The 20151-nt window shown below is 42.4% G+C and overlaps 1 protein-coding gene across 1 annotated transcript in view; it reads left to right on the forward strand.

Annotated features, from left to right (window-relative positions):
* The first annotated feature begins 414 nt into the window (after positions 1–414).
* Positions 415–20151, forward strand: part of PAN2 (poly(A) specific ribonuclease subunit PAN2) — a 46980-nt gene continuing 27243 nt past the window's right edge. Inside the window, exons 1-11 of the mRNA XM_081318984.1 lie at positions 415–543; positions 3859–4141; positions 4601–4770; positions 7134–7254; positions 8238–8315; positions 8402–8669; positions 9201–9543; positions 9715–9811; positions 14574–14693; positions 15153–15272; positions 15368–15496. Coding sequence (XP_081175110.1) covers positions 3872–4141; positions 4601–4770; positions 7134–7254; positions 8238–8315; positions 8402–8669; positions 9201–9543; positions 9715–9811; positions 14574–14693; positions 15153–15272; positions 15368–15496 — 1716 coding nt within the window. The 5' untranslated portion in view covers positions 415–543; positions 3859–3871. The remainder of the gene's footprint in view (positions 544–3858; positions 4142–4600; positions 4771–7133; positions 7255–8237; positions 8316–8401; positions 8670–9200; positions 9544–9714; positions 9812–14573; positions 14694–15152; positions 15273–15367; positions 15497–20151) is intronic.

The following is a 20151-nucleotide window of genomic DNA, read 5'->3' on the forward strand; positions in this document are numbered from 1 at the left end:
AAAGTACAGAAGAAGAGGTGCCTGTGCGTGAGATTAAAAATACGCTTTAAGAATCCGACGTTCCCGCCGAGTGGAAAACCTTTTCTGACAAGGTGTCGCTGTTTTGTATGGGCGAGGCTCCCTTATTACTCCTACGTGCCTCAATGACGTAAAAAAGGAGGAACTCCGACAAAACGACCTCACTCCTGGCGGGAGGGGTAAGGGAAGGGAAGGAATTTCTCTTTAATTGGCTGAGTCACATTCGTGACAACAGCTCCTCTTTTGTCCCTTTTGAATTTCCGTCCTTCCCCTTTACGCAGCGAGGAAAGAGGGTCCTTGCACGTTGAACGGCTACGCGACGTCTTTGCCGATTGGATGCTCTCCCACGAAGCCTCTGCTGATTGGTCGAGGAGCGGGAAGGCTTTGTTCCACTCTGAGAGCCTGAGAGGTGGACGAGGGAGAAGAAATGAGAACGGTTTGGGTTGCTATAGCGGCGGCAAAGAGGCCGAGGAGGTGAGGAACCGGAAACAGCCTGAAGGAAGCGAACCCGGAGAGCAAAGCATTGTGGGTAATGCTTCTTCTCCTCCTCCTCCCCCCCCACCCTTTTCGAGAGGGGAATTTATACCGTTTCCCGAAAGGATGGGAAGGCGCTTAACGTGTGAATATTACGGCCCCAAGTAATCGAGGTTACGGAGCGGGAAGTTATGAACGACTTCCCGTAGCCTCGCTTTTCGCGGTGGGTTGTGGGCAGTGCGAGTCAGCTTATGAATTTGGCTGACATAGGCCAGGGGTAGGCAACCTTGGCTCTTTTATGACTCGTGGACTTCAACTCCCAGAATTCCTAAGCCGGCATAGCATAGGTGGCTTAGGAATTCTGGGAGTTGAAGTCCACGAGTCATAATAGAACCAAGGTTGCCTACCCCTGACGTAGGCTATGGCCAGTCTGTGCGGTGCTCCTAATCCGAAGGGGAAATGGCGTTGGGCTCTACCTCTCAGCAACTTCCACTGGCCTTTCCTTGAGGTCGCCAAAACGTTTTAAGCCTTCAGATGTGGTTGAACTACAACTTTTAGCAGCTCGAGCAGCACAGCAATGATGAGCTCAGCAGATATAAAGAGCCGCAACTTTTCAGCTTTATGGCGGGTGATCATTTGGAAGGGAATATTCAGCAATCTGTCATAACGTACAGGTGACACACTGTCGTCCTTTGCATACCTAATAAAAAGAAGGGCTATTCCTTTGGGTCTGTTACCTCCCTGTCTTTCTGTTTTTCCTGGAAATAAATAACATAAATAAATAAATAAAAATAGTGATAAGGTGACGTTTGTAGGTGCTCATTACAACAAGATGTGATATTAGATTTGTTTGCTCCCCATCTTGGCTAGAAGTGACTTGCGGAGGCTTACAAGCATTAAAAACCAGTAAACGTTAAAAACAATATTGACATTTGCAATTGAAAGGTGATGAAGAAGGGAGCACGAAGTACAAGGGGAGAAGGGGGGAATCTTCTCTTAATCCGATAGCCACTTCCAAGTGGTGCATCCCCATTGGGGCCCAGGTAAATTAGCAGAGCCAGGTCTTCAGGCTCTTTTGGAAAGCCAGAAGGGAGGGTATGGATTGCATCTTCGGGAGGGGGGGACGTCGTTCCAAAGCGCAGGCACTATGGCAGAAAAGACTCTTCTGGGCTCTGTCAGCTGAAAATCTTTGGCCAATGGAGCCTGCAACATGCCTTTTCTGCCGGCATGCCTCAGATAGTCTGGACTCATGCCATGAGCTTTAAAGGTGATAACCAACACCTTGAATTCTACCTAGAAGCAAAGTAGTAGCCAATGTAACATGGGCCAACCTATGGGCCTCCAAGAACTAGCCACGCTGCCCCATTCTGCACTAGTTGTAGTTCCTGAATATTCTTCAAAGATAGCTCTGTGTAGAGCGCATTGCAATAGTCCGGGCATGAGAAGATCAGGACCTGAATGACTGAGCCTTTTTTTAGTGTGGTTTTTCTCAAAAATACTGGGGGAAGATGTGTCAAGACTGCAATTCCCCAATTCCAGTTAGTATAACAATTTATAACTTTGTCATGAATTTGGGAATTTTGATTCTGTGTCAGAGAGCTGAAGATAGGTTAGCATAGAACACTTCCTTAAGGAAGGACTTGGTTCTGCTTAATTGTGAGATATGCATGTTTAATTAGAAGTAAATCTCACAGAGTACAACTTAAGAGGTACTCCCAGAAACAGACTTGGTACAGCACAACTTTATTTTTGTTTCCAGCATATCTCAGTTTCTTCAGCGGCAATTAATGCACACTTAATACATTTAGGCTACGCATTTTAGTATTAGAGAAATTTTATTATGTTTTTTCCCCCCTAGGCTTTGCTTCTGATTTAGTTTCTAGTCGAAAAATGGACAACATATTTGATCCAATTTTGCTTCATATTGTAGTGCTAGGACAAACCAGAGTTTAGGACAGACAGCATTTGTGAAATCTTTGATAGCTGAATATTACTTTTTTCCAAGTTAAAGCTGGATGCATAATCCACTATTATGCACCTACAAGTTGAGTTTTGGATCATAAATAATTAAGAGAGCCACTTTGGTGTGGTGATTGTGCTGGCCTAGAAACAAGACTTTCTAGTCCCATCTTGGGCATGAAAACCAGTTGGGTGACTTTGGGCCAGTCACTCTCCACCCAATCTATCTCATACGGTTGTTTTTGTGGGGAAAATAGGAAGAAATATTAGGTATATTTGACACCTTGAGTTATTTATAAAGTAATGTGAGAAAAATCTAATAAATAACGGATATCATTCTATTTAATGCCTTTATGTTTTTGATCTGACAATGCCTCTTGCCTGGAAACAGCACCGTTACAATAATTGAAGTCCAGCTACAGCAGGCATCCATCCTTCTCGGGATGCTATAACTTTGTAGAGGGAAATTGAATTATTCATACTGGCTACACTTTTTTAATTCCATTTTTTAATGAGTAGTGCATAGTTTTGATAGTAAACCTTGAATTCAGCAATAAATATATGCTGAGTATATATATTTATCTAATTGTTCAGTTAAAAAGTGTTTATGTAATTACACAGGAAATAGTTGTACAGCAATATACAGTATAGCCATAGAAAGCATGAGAATAAACGAGACAAGGAAAAAAAACCAATGCTTCTGGAATTGTTTCCAACCCCTCAATAATAGCTTGGATATAGGTCACATGACCAAGAGGGGAGCTTAGAATGGAGTAGCCAGCAACATTCTAATGCACTGTCCAACTGCCTCCACCATAAGGCTACATTGGGGGGGGGGAATAGGCCTTTTTGTTGTCCACAGCCACTAATCCATAATTGAGCAGTCTTTCTTTTGCTGGCTTCTCTCTTCCCTTCCTTTCCTCCACACATTCTGTTTAGTTTAGGGAGAACTACCTTGCTTTTGGAAAAATCAGCCTTTTTACATAACTTCTTTCCAGTATTCTGTTGGGTTAAAATTGCATGTTAATCATAATTTATTCCTTTATTGGGCATTATTGTATACAGTCCTTTGCCTCGCTTTCTCTCTACATTGTGACCTCTGAGTGTAACATTTGAACATGAGCAATTTTCTCTGATTAAAAATGGAATGCATTGGTATTGTAGGTATTCTCTACCTACCTGCTTTTCTAAAGACTTTGTCATGGTTCCGATGAACCATGAACTATTGACAGTTAGGATAACCAGGTTGCTTGATGCACTTACATAACTCAGTTGATTTCATCTTACACTTTGGTTCACATTTAGGACTAAAAGAAGAGCTTATTGTACTCATTAAGTGAATATTTCTATCATATTTATACTACCTAGGAAATTAAGGATTGTATTTTTTTTCCCTCCGCTATACAGATAAACACCCACCATGAATTTTGAAGGTCTTGATCCAGCCCTTGCAGAATATGTTCCTTCCCTACATCCTGCCCTAGATCCCCACCTCAACCCAAGCCTGTTACAGAATATGGAGCTGGATCCAGAAGGAGTCCCTCTGGAAGGCATCACTGTGCCTGACTCAGTGCATATCATGGAGGGCATGTATTCCGAACTCCACACCGTTGTTTCAGAAGTGGGTGTACCTGTTTCTTTCTCCCACTTTGATCTACATGAAGAAATGCTCTGGGTTGGAAACCACGGAGTAAGTAGGGGTTTTTTTTGTTTACGTGCCAGGTTTGATTAAAATTGATTGTATGTTTGTACTAGGCCACACTCTGAGGAAGGATGGACTTCAAACTAACTTGGTGGCCATGATGGATGATTTTAGGGAAAAGATGGGATACGAGCTTTGAAAATGAAACAGATGAATTCGTTTGTAACCCAGTTATTTTGTGATCTCACTATATTTGACCAAACAGTAACACCTATGTTAGCCAAAGGAAAAACAAAGTAAGGTTGGTTGACGTAGCAGACAGTATTACATAGTTGAGCGGGTGAAAGAAACAGAAGATTTCATGAGAATAAAAATAAACTGGCCCTTTGAGAAGACTGTTAATTGAGCACGTTTTGGGTTTCTTTTTCAAGTCTCTCTCATTGTAGTCTCTGCACGTTCAGCCCAGTGTTGGAACAAGGTTGATTGACTTGCCTCTCTCTGTTTTAGGGTCATGCCACTTCTTTCTTTGGTCCAGCCCTGGAACGATATTCCTCCTTCCAGGTACACAGCAATGATGACATTCGACAGATCCAGAGCCTGGAAAATGGTGTGTTCTTTCTGACCAAAAACAACCTAAAATACATGTCAAGAGGTGGGCTCATAATCTTTGATTACCTGTAAGTACCTTCTATTTATGGGAGTTCTTGGATGACTGCAAAAGATATGTATCATTTCTTTTAGCCATTTGTTTATATTCAGCAAGGGGTTATAACCTGCTTCCTACAAAATCTTAAATGTAATTCTTAGAACCCTCCAAAACCTCTTGCTGAATGTGCCATTCCAGAGGGTAGTGTGGCAGTTCTTGGAAGTGAATGGTGCACACCAAAAATGGTTGATTTTGTAAATGTATTTATCATATATTTATTATTGCAACTTAAGTTCTGTTATATTTCCAGAGACACTGAGCAGCTTGTAGTATTATAAAATTAAAAACAAAAGTGACTACATAATCACTTTCAAAGAATTCGTGGATATTTAACATTGTACTCACAGCTATTTCTTAAGATTGTCTGCTACTATAAAAAATTATTTAAAGGAGAAGGTAGAAGACGTAGAATAGGATACAGCATAATCAGGCTATTTTGGATATGGCTTTAAAAATGATAGGCTACAAAAATGATGCTAACAAAGAAGTTATAAGGACTTGCAAATGAAACAGGCTGATGTTTTTAATAGCTAGAAGAGACAAGCAAATAATAAATCTAAAGAATGTCTTGAATGTGTGGATTTCAACTCAGAAAAGTGACTTGGACAAGTTTTTTAGAGAATGAAAAGAAATCAGCTTTAGGGACATTACTTAAAAGGAATGAATATCAAGATTTTTAAAAGCAAGACAATTATAAAGTTGGTTTATTTAATCAAGGTGAAACATTTTTTCTTTAAGTTGCTTTTAACGGTTTTTTCCTTGACCAGGAATAAATGATGAGGCTTTAACAATCTGTGTGTAGATAAGATATGGGAAGAAGAATTTTTGTTTCATGTTTAGAGAAAGTGATAAAAAAGGCAAGTGCTTAACTTGTGACAGAATTTCTGAGAGAAGATAAAGAGAAAATGATTAAAAAATTAATATGTGGGATATTATTTGAAGGGATTAAATATCAAGATTTTCAATACATCGTTGTTTCTGGTAGTTCTTAATGGAATTTTTGTTGACTAAAATTGAATGATGAGACTTTAAAGATTTGTTTACAGATATAAGATAAGGAAAGAAGAGATTTTTTGGCTATATTTTTAGAGAAAGTGATAAATTATTGTGTAAAGAAAAGGAAAAGAATATGAAATTGATTTATTTGTTTAAGGTTTATACACACACACACACACACACACATCTGTTAACTCTTAATGCAGTTTTGCTGATTAAAATTGAATAATGAGTATTATTTCTGATAGATAAATGAAATATAGAATGAAGATAGTTTTGGTTGAAAAATTGTTATATTCTTCTTAGCATTTATTTTTTACTTGTGTGTTTTTAAAGTTCAATAAAAATTATTATTAAAAATAGATAATTTAGGCACTCAATCATGATGTTGGTCTTCCTTGAAATTGCATGTCCTTAGGTTAAGACGTATTCTGGAATTCTCCCAACAATTTTTGTCCTAGTCACAATCCTCTTTTTGTTCAGAACTCATCCATTTATGGAGTTCAGCCTATAGTACACCATTTTAAATATATTATTAAAATAGTAAAATATAGTAAAGGCCTACATTGAATTATGATAATGAAGTGAAACAGGAATTAAGTATATTTCCATGATTAAATTAACCAAACACAGCAAAACATAAATGATCCATATTTATTTATTTATATTTCATATTTCTTAACTGTCCTCTGTAGACTTTGGATGGTGTAGATATGGTAAGTATAAATGTCTTTGTGAAATCACTTCCATCTGTTTAGCTTCTCATTGAATCTGGATTGCATAATAGCATAATATGGAGTCTTTTTAAAGCAAAAGATTTTTCAAATGTAAAGAACAACTTTCTATCAGGGAAGTTGCCTTTCTTTCCAGTTAGATATGATTATCCTCTTTGGTAAACCCCAAATTGGATAAAGCCAAAACTTTTTTGTAAGACAACAGGATTCCATATTTTAGGAATCATGTGGTTTATCACGCAAAGGTTGAATGGGGATTTTATTGCAGAAAAAGGTTGTTCATTGCTGGACTGATGGGAAACGCAGAATCTCAGAAGCACGATGTGGCTTTTTCATTACCTAGTAGATTATTGCCTATTTGAAAAAAAAAACCCCACAGAAACTGCAGAAGAAAGCTTAGATTTCACAGCCGGTCTTTTCTCAGGAAGAATAAGGGACAGCGTCAATATCTGTGATGATGACCACAGGGTGGTGGTGTTTTTTGTTGTTGTTTTTTTTGTGACGTAACATTGTCTGTATTTACTTAAAAAGGTATAAGAAAACCATGTGTGAATGGAAGATATCAATCAGATCTGGCCTGAACTGTTCCCTTTTTCTCCTGAAGCATGGATGAAAGTGAGGACATGCACAGCCTTTTACTGACTGATCCTGGCACTTTGCTTGTGGGAGGCCTAACCAGCCACGTGATTGAAATAGACCTCAACACAGTGCAGGAAACTCAGAAGGTATAGCCTGGCTTAGAACACACCTGCTGTTTTATTGTGGAACAGATCCTAACAATCTCAGACTGCTGCACAGGGTGGTTTGGTTAAAGGCAGATATCTGGTGAAAGCAAGACTCGTTTCTACTGAAATGTCACTTTGTCTCAGTCCTATAAACAAACTGTGGGTCTAAAGCAGAAGAGATACCGCTTAGCTCATGTTAAGAGAGATAATTAATTGAGAGATATTGTTCCCTCCCTGTAATGATTTTTCAGACAGTACAGGTAGTCCTCAACTTCCAACAGTTCGTTTGGTGACTGTTCAAAGTTACAGCGGCACTGGAAAAAAATGATATGACAGTTTTTCACAGTTGCGACCCTTGCAGCATCACCGTGGCCACGTGATCAAAATTGGCAACTGACTCGTCATTTATGACCATTGCTGTGTCCCCAGGTCATGGGATCACCTTTTGCTACCTTCTGACAAGCAATGTCAATAGGGAAGCCAGATTCACTTAGCAACTGGGTTACTAAGTCATCAACTGCGGTGATTGACTTAACAGCTGTGGCAAGAAATGTCGTAAAATGGTACAAAACTCACTTAACAAATGTCTCACTTAGCAACAGAAATGTTGGGCTCAGTTGTGGTTGTAAGTCGAGGATTACCTATACTGTTTTTTATTATGGCCAATATGAAATGATACTTATGCTCTCTCCCCCAAAGAAGTACCATTGAAATAAAAAATATTTATTATTATTTATTATCTTCTCACCAGAATTTTGGATATGTTAAATTAAAATACATATTTCAAAACAAACTTGTCTGTGTTACGAATGTTAAGAATAAGATCATAATACAAAATCATAATACAAATATGAATAGAAGAAAAAAGGGGTCACACTGGTAATGTAGCAACACGTTTTGGTTAAGAAAGGAACAACAGCTTAAATTTTCCCTCTCCAGGTTTTTTTAACTCCAGCTTTTATCTGTATCCATATCCATTTTAGTACTCGGTGGAAATTCCTGGAGTTACAATTATGAGACAGTCGAATCGTTTCTTCTTTTGTGGTCACACATCAGGAAAGGTAATATTAACCTCCTTATTTCAACCTCTTGGCTTCCGGGAGCTTTAAGCAGCTCTCATATAATATATCTCAGGCTTTTACATTAGGTTTCCCTGCGTGATCTCCGCACTTTTGCCGTAGAACATGAGTTTGATGCCTACTCAGGCAGTTTGTCCGATTTTGACGTCCATGGCAATCTGTTGGTGACATGTGGCTTCTCCAGTCGAATGAATGGCCTAGCTTGTGATCGTTTCCTCAAGGTGTACGACTTACGCATGTTGCGAGCCATTACACCTCTGCAGGTCCATATCGATCCTTTGTTTCTGAAGTTTATTCCTACCTACACATCTCGCCTGGCCATCATCTCTCAGACAGGCAAGTAGCCAGCTGAATTGTCCTCTGATCTGAAACTTTGATCTTTATTGCGCTGGAACTTTGGAATGCAATTTCATCAAACTCTAACCGTAGAACAGACATGTCAAACACAAGGCCCGGGGGCCAGATCCGGCCCGCGAAGTGGTTTCATGTGGCCCGTGAAGCCATCCTGGAAACAGTGAGGGAATGGCCCCCACTGCCTTGGCCCTGGCCCAGAGACCCTCCTTCTGCCAGAGACCCTCAGATCTGTCCCACTCCTGCCCAGGCCCCCATAGGCCCCCTTGATGCGAACGATGTGGAGCTGGCCACGCCCACCCAGTAGGCCATATGCACTCTAGCCACGCCCACCCAGTAGGCCACGCCCACCCTGGCCATACCCACCCGCCCCCCTGAGGGCAACCGCAATCCTGATGCGGCCCTCAATGAAATTGAGTTTGACACCCCTGCCCTAGAAAATAAATGAAGTCATGCTGGGAATGTTATGTTAAAGATCTAGAGACAATTCATTTCTTCTTTTGCTTTCTGTTCTAGGTCAATGTCAGTTCTGTGAACCTACTGGATTAGCCAATCCTGCTGACATATTTCATGTTAATACAGTGGGACAGCTAATAATGAGCTTTGATGTGTCATCCAGCAAACAAGCTATGGTTTTTGGAGACTCAGAAGGCTGTGTCCACTTATGGGCTGATTCACCTGAGATCACCTTCAATGCCTACTCCCGGGAAACCGACTTTGCCTTACCTTGTATTGTGGACACCTTGCCCCACCTTGACTGGAACCAAGATCTCATGCCCTTGTCACTTATACCTGTACCTCTGACCACTGAGTCGTTGCTGTCTGATTGGCCTGCAGCCAATTCTATCCCTGCACCCAGGTACTTCTTCAACCTAGGAGTGGTAAGAAGAGGATAGAAGTTGTTGGAAAGTAACATCATTTGAGATGGGGAATTTGGTGGTATCCTCCTCTTCACTATTTGGGCAGCCTAGCTTTAAAAGGAGTGATTACAGAGATTTTAAAAATGATTGAATGATTGCCTATTTTACAGACGAGCTCCACTTGTTGATCCAGATATCCTTCGGACCATGAAGAAAGTTGGCTTCATTGGCTATGCTCCAAACCCCAGGACCAAGCTCCGGAATCAGGTAGCCAATTTGAAACCTGCCCATTTTATGTGGGGGCTATGTAGTATTAATGACTGCCTTATAAGATCATGCTATTTGTAGTTAGGAGGGGAATCCTACAAATACTACTGAATTATTATTTTTTTATTTTTTTTATAAAGTTTTTATTAGTTTATCTCTTACATAGATATATTAATTTTTCAACCAGCGTGCTGTTTGGATTCAAAAGTGCTAATACCGTAGTTTCCGGCGTATAAGACAACTTTTTAACCCATGAAAATCTTCTCAAAAGTCAGGGGTCGTCTTATACGCCGGGTGCTGAAACTTTAGGGACAGGGCTGGCTGGAAAACCTGGAGCGGATCTTCCATTTAGTCTGCGCAGGAAAAGCGGGACCAATTGGAGTAGAAGCTGCAGTCTGTGATTTTTTACAGGCTGGGGTCTGGGCGTCTTTCCTTCTAAAGTTGAAGAGCAGCTGTAGGCAGGTGGGGAATGCAAGAGCAACTTGAAAGGCAGGTGGGGAATGCCGTAGCCAGAGCAGCTGCTTAGCTCTAAGGACACATTTGACTCAGGAACTGGGCGGGCTGGCTGGAAAACCTGGAGTGGATCTCCCATTTGGTCTTTTTTTTAAAAAAATCCCATTTATATCCCGCCCTTCTCCGAAGACTCAGGGTGGCTTACAATTTAAAGCACAAATCAATGTGCTTAGCAATAGCCTTCATTCTATGTATATGCTTGCTTATTAGAGCTTTCCCCCCCCCACAAGCAGCATTATTACAAAGTCAGTTTATTGCTCCTGAGTCCTCATTTTACCTACCTCGGAAGGATGGAAGGCTGACTCAACCTTGAGCCTGGTGGGATGAGAACCTGCACTAATTGCAGGCAGCTGGTGTTACTTAAGGCTCTGCGCAGGGAAAGCTTTAGAGTGAATTAGGAAAAGTGAAAAAGTGAATTAGGAAAATAGGAAAAGGTTGCTGGAATTGGGTATGTGTAATTTAACGAAGAGAAGGGTGAGGGGTGACATGATAGCAGTGATCCAATATCTCAGGGGCTGCCACAAAGAAGAGGGAGCCAAGCTATTCTCCAAAGCACCTGAAAGCAGGACAAGAAGCAATGGATGGAAACTAGTCAAGGAGAGAAGCAACCTAGAACTAAGGAGAAACTTCCTGACAGTTAGAACAATTAACCAGTGGAACAACCTGCCTCCAGAAGTGGTGAATGCTCCAACACTGGAAGTTTTTAAGAAGAGACTGGACAGCCATTTGTCTGAAATGGTATAGGGTTTCCTGCCTTAGCAGGGGGTTGGACTAGATGACCTCCAAGGTCCCTTCCAACTTCTTCTTCTTCTTCTTCATTATTATTATTATTATTAAAGTTTAATCCACTTGCACTGTTTTATGTTTACATGTTTGATGACAAACAGCCTTATGTTTATAAGTGACAGTTTTCCTACTAAGTACCTGCATGTCATAAGCATTTGAATTAAAATTACCATATTAAAATCAAATCTGATGTTTTTAATTTTTATTTGGTGTGCGTTGGAAGAGGGGTAGTCTTATACGGCGAGTATAGCCCAAACCCTATAATTTAACAGGAAATGTAGGGGGTCGTCTTATACACCCAGTCTTATACGCCGGAAAATACGGTAGTCAATTCCTAATTCCTATTCCTTGTTTCTTTCCTCTAGCCCAGGGTTCGGCAACCGGAAAAAGGAAAAGAGCCACTTAGAACCGGTTCCATCACACAAACAAAAAAGTGGGAGCCGCAAAAAGTGCGCGCACCTGCGCGGCGACGGGTCTCCCCTTTGGAGAGGTGCGCACCATCCCGTACGGAGACCTGCCGCGTTCGTCAAACATGGACGAACGCGGCAGCTGTGCAAACGGGATGGTGGCAGTTTGGAGAGTGTGTGTGCACCTCTCCCAAGCCGCCGCCGTCCAGAGACCTGCCGCGTTCGTCAAACATGGATGAACGCGGCAGCTGTGCAAACGGGATGGCGGTGGTTTGACGAGTGCGCGCGCACCTCTCCCAAGCCGCCGCCGTCCGTCGGCAGGTCTCCGGACGGCGGCGGCTTGGGAGAGGTACGCGCGCATTCTCCAAACCGCCGCCATCCCGTTTGCACAGCTGCCGTGTTCGTCAATGTTTGACGAACGCGGCAGGTCTCCGGACGGGATGGCGGCGGTTTGGCGAGTGCTCGCGCACCTCTCCCAAGCCGCCGCCATCCCGTTTGCACAGCTGCCGTGTTCGTCAATGTTTGACAAACGCGGCAGGTCTCCGGACGGGATGGCGGCAGTTTGGCGAGTGCGCGCGCACCTCTCCCAAGCCGCCGCCGTCCGTCGGCAGGTCTCCGGACGGCGGCGGCTTGGGAGAGGTCCGCGCGCACTCGCCAAACCGCCGCCATCCCGTTTGCACAGCTGCCGTGTTCGTCAATGTTTGACGAACGCGGCAGGTCTCCGGACGGGATGGCGGCGGTTTGGCGAGTGCACGCGCACCTCTCCCAAGCCGCCGCCATCCCGTTTGCACAGCTGCCGTGCTCGTCAATGTTTGACGAACGCGGCAGGTCTCCGGACGGGATGGCGGCGGTTTGGCGAGTGCGCGCGCACCTCTCCCAAGCCGCCGCCGTCTGTCGGCAGGTCTCCGGACGGCGGCGGCTTGGAGAGGTGCGCGCGCACTCGTCAAATCGCCGCCATCCCGTTTGCACAGCTGCCGTGTTCGTCAATGTTTGACGAACGCGGCAGGTCTCCGGACGGGACGGCGGCGGCTTGGAGAGGTGCGCGCGCACCTCCGCCCTTCGGAAAGGTGCGCGCGCACCTCTCGGAACGGGCGGTGCCACTCTCCATTTGGAGAGGTGCGCGCGCACCACTCCCCGTTCGAAGAGGTGCGCGCGCACCGGGCGGCTGGGAGCCACAGGAGATGGCTCAAAGAGCCGCATGCGGCTCCGGAGCCGCGGGTTGCCGACCCGTGCTCTAGCCCAATGATGGGGAACCTTTTAGAGACCAAGTGCCCAAACTGCAACCTAAAACTCACTTGGATGGCTGTGGCCAATTGGGTGGGCGTGGCTGCAGTGGTAATGGAAGACTGGGTGAGACTAAAAAGTTCAATCAATTCCAACTTTGCGAGATCTTTTTTTTTTCCTTGCGAGAAATTGAAATTGGTTGATTTATTGAACCTTTTTTTTTTGCACACACTGGCGGAGGCCTAAAACAAAAAGGTTTTATAACACCCAGCTGAAGGCCTAGAACTGGGGCGATGGTGCATGTGCCCACAGAGAGGGCTCTGCGTGGCACCTGTGGCACGCATGCCATAGGTTCGCCACCACAGCTCTAGCCATTTGTAGAATGACTCCCGGATTTAGTAGTATTCTGTTTCTTCTTTATCTTTCAGTCTCATTGTTAATCTGTCCATCTCTGCCCATTCCAATATTTTTTAAATTATTTCTTCCTCTGGTGGTACTCCTTCATTTTTCCAGCATTGCGCGAAGACTATTCTTGCTGCTGTTGTGACATGTAGAATCAAATAGAAACTTTGTTTATTAATCTTTTCTGGCATTATACCTAATAAAAAAAAGTTCAGGTTTAAATTCCACATGTTCTCCCAAGATTTTTTTTAACCAAGTATGTATCTTTTTCCAATAAGCCTTTGCTTTACCACATGTCCACCAAATATGATAATACGTGCCTGAGTTATGTTTACATTTCCAGCATGTATCTGACATATTTTAAACATTTTTGCTAATCTTGCTGGTGGCAAGTGCCATCTATAAAACATTTTATATAGACATTTTATATTTCTTTATACGAAGTTGACATTGTCAATTTATAATTTCTCTCCTATGATTTTTGCCATTTTTCTAGTTCTATATTATAACAAAATATTTTCACCCACCTTGCCATTGTTTCTTTAACTTGTTCACTTTCCATCTCCAAAATTAACAAAAAATTATACATTTTCTTAATTTCTCATCAGATGTTAACAATATCTTATCAAATACAGTTTGTTCTTTATAAAACCCATACAGTTTCATGTCTTTTTCGTATCTGTTTTGCATCTGTAGATGTGCCCATCACGACAGGTTGTGATACCCCGATTTTCCAATTCTTGTCTCGATTTTAAATTCCCACCAGTATTTAGAATATCTCTATATGTCCAAACTTTTCCAAATTCTGCCAAGTTTGGATTTAGAAAAGCTTCCATCATTGATAGCCACCCTGGAATTTTTACATATATTTTAGTTTTAATTTTTCCCATACTGTTAACAAAGCATTTCTTATATAGTGATTTTGGAAATACTTATGAATTTTATTTTTCCCATGCCATAAAAAAGCGTGCCATCCCAATTGTAAATCGTGTCCCTCCAAATATAACAACCTTTTATTTCTCAGAGTTATCCACTCTTTCACCCATGTTAATACAGATGGTTGATAGTACAAAGCCCACTCGGGTAGCCCAAAACCTCCTTAGATTAATGCTCTCAGGTTTCCATGCCATGGGCCAGAGTGGCTTAGGTTGCTGAGAATTAGGAATCCGAGTTGGCTGGAGTGTAAAGATCTTTATCTCTGCTTGAGTCTGGAGTTAACATTACTGCAAAAGGTGTGGCACCGATGTGTGATTTAGAACCAGATGGAAGGAAAAAGAATCAGCACATGGATTTGGGAGTTGAAGGGTTTGTTACTTTCAACTATATCTCATTGTTTTTGTGTATCTGCTTTGTTTTGGTGTTGCAAAACGCAAAATAGGAAAAGAGATAAGCAGGCAAACTGAAAATGAGCATGTTCCTGTTTACTACAGATTCCCTACCGATTAAAGGAGCTCGACCGTGAATTTGATAATTTCAGTCAAGTCCCTGAATCCCCCATTGGAAGAGAGGAGGAGCCGCGGATTTACATGGTGGCAAAGAAATACAGGAAGGTGCGTTTTTAAGTTGCTGCTCAGAATCTTCCTCCTTTTTTCTTTAAAGAAAGTTTAAATGTACTCAAGGGAGCAAAGGTAGGGGGGGGGGAAATACCTGTCTTTTACACCATACCTTATAAGTTTCAATCCCGTCTGGAAACAAATTCTTCTCAGCCTCCTCAAGTTAGATTGTCACTAATTTTTAGCTGGGGGGGTGTAAGAAAAGTGAATGTTGAAATTGAGATTACTTAGGTATTGTCACAAGTATAATTATGATCTGAGAATCTTCCCGAATTAGGCTCTGAAGAATCAAGCATTTGCACAAGACACTCTAGGGAAGTTTATATGAAAGAGAAATTGTGGTGTGGAAGGCCTCTGACTTACAGCATGCTGATTCGCTAAATTACCACACGTGCACCGTCCTTATGGATTTGTATGATTGTCACACCAGAATGTTTTTTGGCTCGTCTTATTTAGGTCACGATAAAATATTCCAAGCTGGGCCTAGAAGATTTTGACTTCAAACATTATAATAAGACACTTTTCGGTGGTCTTGAACCCCACATTCCAAATGCTTACTGCAATTGCATGATACAGGTAAGCACAGTGTTGTTTCTTTTTTTGTGACATGCCTATGCAATATTCCCCTTCCTCCTATAATTCTGTGTTGTTTATCCATCATATCTTTGTAGGTTCTTTATTTCTTAGAGCCCGTGCGCTGTTTGGTCCAGAATCATTTATGCCAGAAGGAGTTCTGCCTTAGCTGTGAGCTGGGTTTTTTGTTCCATATGCTGGATTTGTCCAGGGGAGACCCTTGTCAGGTAAAGATAAACAGGTCTTCATGTTCATCAGATCTTTGTGAGATAGTGGAAGGGCAAACAGAACCTTTGGGATTTTGGCCGGGTTGAGCTGGAGCCTGTTCTTCCCCATCCAAATCCGTACCGCTTCCAGCCAACGGGACATCACATCGAGGGCATCGCTGGGTTGGTTCGGGGTGGAGATAAAGAGCTGGGTATCATCAGCATATTGATGATACCTCACCCCGAAACCACGGATGATCTCACCCAGCGGCTTTATATAGATGTTGAACAGGAGGGGCAAGAGTACCGACCCCTGAGGCACCCCACAACTAAGGGGCCTAGGGGTTGACCTCTGCCCTCCTGCCAACACCGTCTGCGAACGGCCCGAGAGGTAGGAGGAGAACCACTGTAAAACGGTGCCTCCCACTCCCAACCCCTCAAGACGTCGCAGCAAGATACCATGGTCGATGGTATCAAAAGCCGCTGAGAGGTCTAAAAGGACTAGGACAGAGGAATAACCCCTGTCTTGGGTCCGCCAGAGATCATCCACCAGCGCGACCAATGCCGTCTCTGTGCTGTACCCGGGCCTGAAACCCGATTGGTATGGATCCAGATACTCAGTTTCCTCCAGGACCAAAGGGTGCCACCACGCTCTCAACAACCTTCGCAAGGAAGCGAAGGTTGGAGACAGGACGAAAGTTATTTAAAATAGCTGGATCCAAGGCAGGTTTCTTGAGGAGGGGCCTTACCACCGCCTCTTTCAAGGTGGCAGGGAAGCACCCCTCACTCAAGGAAGCATTGATAACTGCCAGGAGCCAGCCTCGTGTAACCTCCCGAGCCGCATAAACCAGCCAGGAGGGACACGGGTCCAACAAACACGTGGCGGCACTTAATTTCCCCATGATCCTGTCCACTTCATCCGGAGTCACAGGATCAAACTCTTCCCAAATATTATCGGCCAAACCCACCGTTTCCCCCTCGTCAGATACTGCCCAGTCGGAGTCCAAGCCAGCCCGAATCTGAGCGATTTTATCCACCAGATACTCACTAAACTCCTCGGTTGTATAAGCTTTCTGGACAAGGATGATGAATGGCCAGAAACCAGGTTTACCAAGTTTAGGACAGACTGTTCATTGGTTGGTTTACACCTATTGATAACTGAATATGATGGGACCACCACTAGGAAGAGTCAATTTCATAGAGGCATAGTGTGTTACAGTAACCCCAGGTGGGAGCTTTCTATCTGGGCGTGGCAATGCTTTGAGATATGTCAAGCAGCAGAGTTACAGGCCAAAAAAGGGCTTTAGGATTTCTGTAATACAAACAATGCTAAATGTTAAATTTGTCAAAATGTGAGTTTCAGGTACGGCAGTTGGTTAGAAGAATTATACATCGTTGCTAGGAGACATCTACACTTGATTTTCAACATTGGATTGTTGATATGTTTTCCCCCATGTTTGCCTTTTCCTTCGTTTTGACTTTGCCAGCATTTGCATTTGCCTATTCGTTTATCTTCAAGCAACAGGATAAAATTTGGGGCTTGTGCTGTTCATAATTTCAGATGTTTTTCTTTCTTTAATCTGATCAGTTTTGTAACTGGCCACTTAGCCCTGTTCTGTGTGCTGTTGCACTTCTTTTGTTAATTAATTTAGCACAAGAAAGTTTACAAGTCTTAAAGCTGTATGCATACGTGCTCTTCGTGCTTTGTTGTCTTTGGGGCTAAGTATGTTTCTGCAAAGCAGAAAAGGAGTAAGGAACAGTAATTCCAAAACAGTAAAAACATGAAATAAGAAAAATAAACATAGCTAAACCTGGTTTATACTGTACCATGCATTGTAGCTCTCCGTACCCTTTCTTTCCTTGCAAACCAGTGTTGCTTCCATCACATCCATATACTTCTTCATATGCTGCCCTTTTTTTCCTGAAAGTTTTCTGAAAAGAAGAAGATAAGAGAAATCTATCTTTCACAATGGAGTTGATGCTCTATCCGGGGATAATTTTCCCAGTCTTCCTCTTCTCTGCTCCTTCATTCTTTCTTCATATACCTCCTTCAGCTGCCCTCCTTTCTTCATAATACATCCTTCAGAAGACTGGTGAAGACCTGGATCTTTACCTAAGCATTTGGCAAGGGAGAGTGAGGCACCTGGCTTCTTTCTATTGGGCTGTCGTGCATAAACCATTATTTTTCTTTTATTGCTTTTATTTGTAACTTGTTTGCTTGTTGTGAGTCACCCAGAATTGTTGGAAATCAGGCAGAATGTTAGCTTGATAAATTACATAGTTAACATGTGAAATTAACAACGATTACTTTTTTAGTTGGTGTGGGTGTTTCTATGCATCGCGTTCTTCCCAAGAACCCTAGGATGTTAAATGTATCAGCATAGTATACGTGCGGATCCAAGCAGTGTGGTATTTTGCGCTTGGCAGATGGAAATTTTGTCAAATGCATCTAATATTAGTTAGTATGGCAACCAGTGTGCTGATAAGCACTGGGCTGATGGCCAGTTTATGCCACAGTCTTTCAAAATTGATTGTCGGATTTTGTTACTTTGTGATCTTATCTAATTTTTTTGTCTTCTGTTTGTTGTCTTGCACTATTGCCGTATCAGTTATTCACGCTTTCTTCTTTTCAACCACAGTTAAATCTGGTGCCTTATTAGTCAAGACTTTTTCTGTATTCGGAAACCCTGCAGTATTTTAACTTGCTCATTTTCAACTATTTTTTTGTCTGTACGTTCCCACCAATTTGTCATTCCTGGCTCGTGATCATTTTTACAGATGTTCCAATGAATCATTTTGGCAACTGTGTTTTGTTGTTGTTTATAATCAGTTTGTGTAATCTTTTTGCATGAATCGAGGATATAGCCTACTGTTTCTTCTACTTTGCCTGTTGTGCTCTTTGAATCGTTTGGCACTTTTTCAATTCTGGCCTTGATTGTACTAGTTTGAACTGCTTGTTTTTGCAGAGCCAAATTCAAGGCTTCGGTAATATTCCAGTTGTAAGCTATTGCTAGGTTTAATCTTTATCCCCTTTCCCCTCACTCTTTTGTGGGAATTGCCTTTGTAGAGTTTTTCTTGCCAGCATTCTCTTCACTTTTTTATCATATGCTTTTGACATTCATGTTTGGTTTTCGTTAAGTTCCAGTTTTTAACTCTCTTCAGTGCTTGTTCTTGGTTATCTTCTATATAATCAACCAGCGCATACTTTTCTTCTTTGTTTGACTTGAAATAAAGCTCTCTGACTCCATTGCTGCGGGGCAGGTATAACCTATCGGTGCCGCTACAGGGATGTCATGAGTCATGAGTTTTCTCATTTTTCATTCTAAGCCAGGCATGTCAAACTGCCAGTCCACAGGCTGGATGCGTCACGCCAAAATCGCGCCCACCCCATTGCTGGCAATGAGGAAAAAGCCACGATAAGTCACATTTTATTTTTTTTTATTTTATTTTAATTCCATTTATATCCCGCCCTTCTCCGAAGACTCAGGGCGGCTTACAAGCTTAGCAGTAGCCTTCATTCTATGTATATGCCTACTTATTAGGGCTTTCACACACACCCCAAGCGGCATTATTACAAAGTCAGCTTAATTGCCCCCAACAATCTGGGTCCTCATTTTACCTACCTCGGGAGGATGGAAGGCTGAGTCAACCTGAGTCAACATGACGTCACAAGTTTGACATGCCTGGTCTAAGCTGTCCAATTCAGCTTGTGTTCAGTTTCAGCAGCATATTGTGCAATAGGTATGACCCAGGTATGGATGCTGTTCCCACTGTTTAATTTCACCTTTGGTTAGTGTTAGGCATATGGTGTTAGCCTACAATGTTGGGTTGAAAATATATTAACCATAATGCTATGTCTTTAAGTTGTTAATTGGCCAATGGGTGTGTAAGTGTTCTCATGGCCATAAGAGGAAGCTAGGAACGTAGCTTCTCTCTCTCTCTGAATTCACTGCTTTCTACTGTTACTGTTTTTGCTCTGCTGTTGGTTTACTACTGTTGTAAACCTGAACTGTGTATTGACCTCTGGACCGGTAAGAAGACTTTGTAGTTTGGATTACTCCTTGGACTGTTGCTATTGTGTATGACTTGGACTGTTTATTTTTGACTGTGCATTTTTGTTTTTACACCACCTCAAAGTAAAATACTTTTTGCTTTTAGAACTCAGTGTATTTCTGTGTGTGACTTTTACTGCTCTCAGTGCCCTTCCTTGTCTGTGCAACTCTTTGGTAGCACAAGGAGACCTCTGCACAATAAATTCCATAACACTGGTTATGGGCCCAGGCCTGTACTGAGAGTTAGTACACACAGTATTCCTAGCTGAGTTTGTATTTGGTGTAAAATGGCACAGGAACTGTTGTCAGGCATCTCCTGGATAACCCGGTTGGATGGGACAAACTATGTTTCCTGGTCCACGAAATGCTGCTTGCTTTTGCGCAAGGAAGGACTATGGGCTGTTGTAAATAACCCACCAGATACTACTGCTTGGGATCCAGATGACGAAGAGGATGCAAAGAAGTTAGACAACTTTAAACGTAGCAATGAGAAAGCTCTTTGCATTATTGGACTAACACTGAATGACCAGCAGCTTGTCCATATTCGTGGTGAGGAGTCTGCTGCAAGGTGTTGGGATGTTTTGCGAAGGCTTTATGTTCGTGACAGTGTGGGTGCACATATAC

This window comes from Vipera berus, assembly GCF_964194415.1.
Source record: "Vipera berus genome assembly, chromosome: 2".
Lineage (NCBI taxonomy): Eukaryota > Metazoa > Chordata > Lepidosauria > Squamata > Viperidae > Vipera > Vipera berus.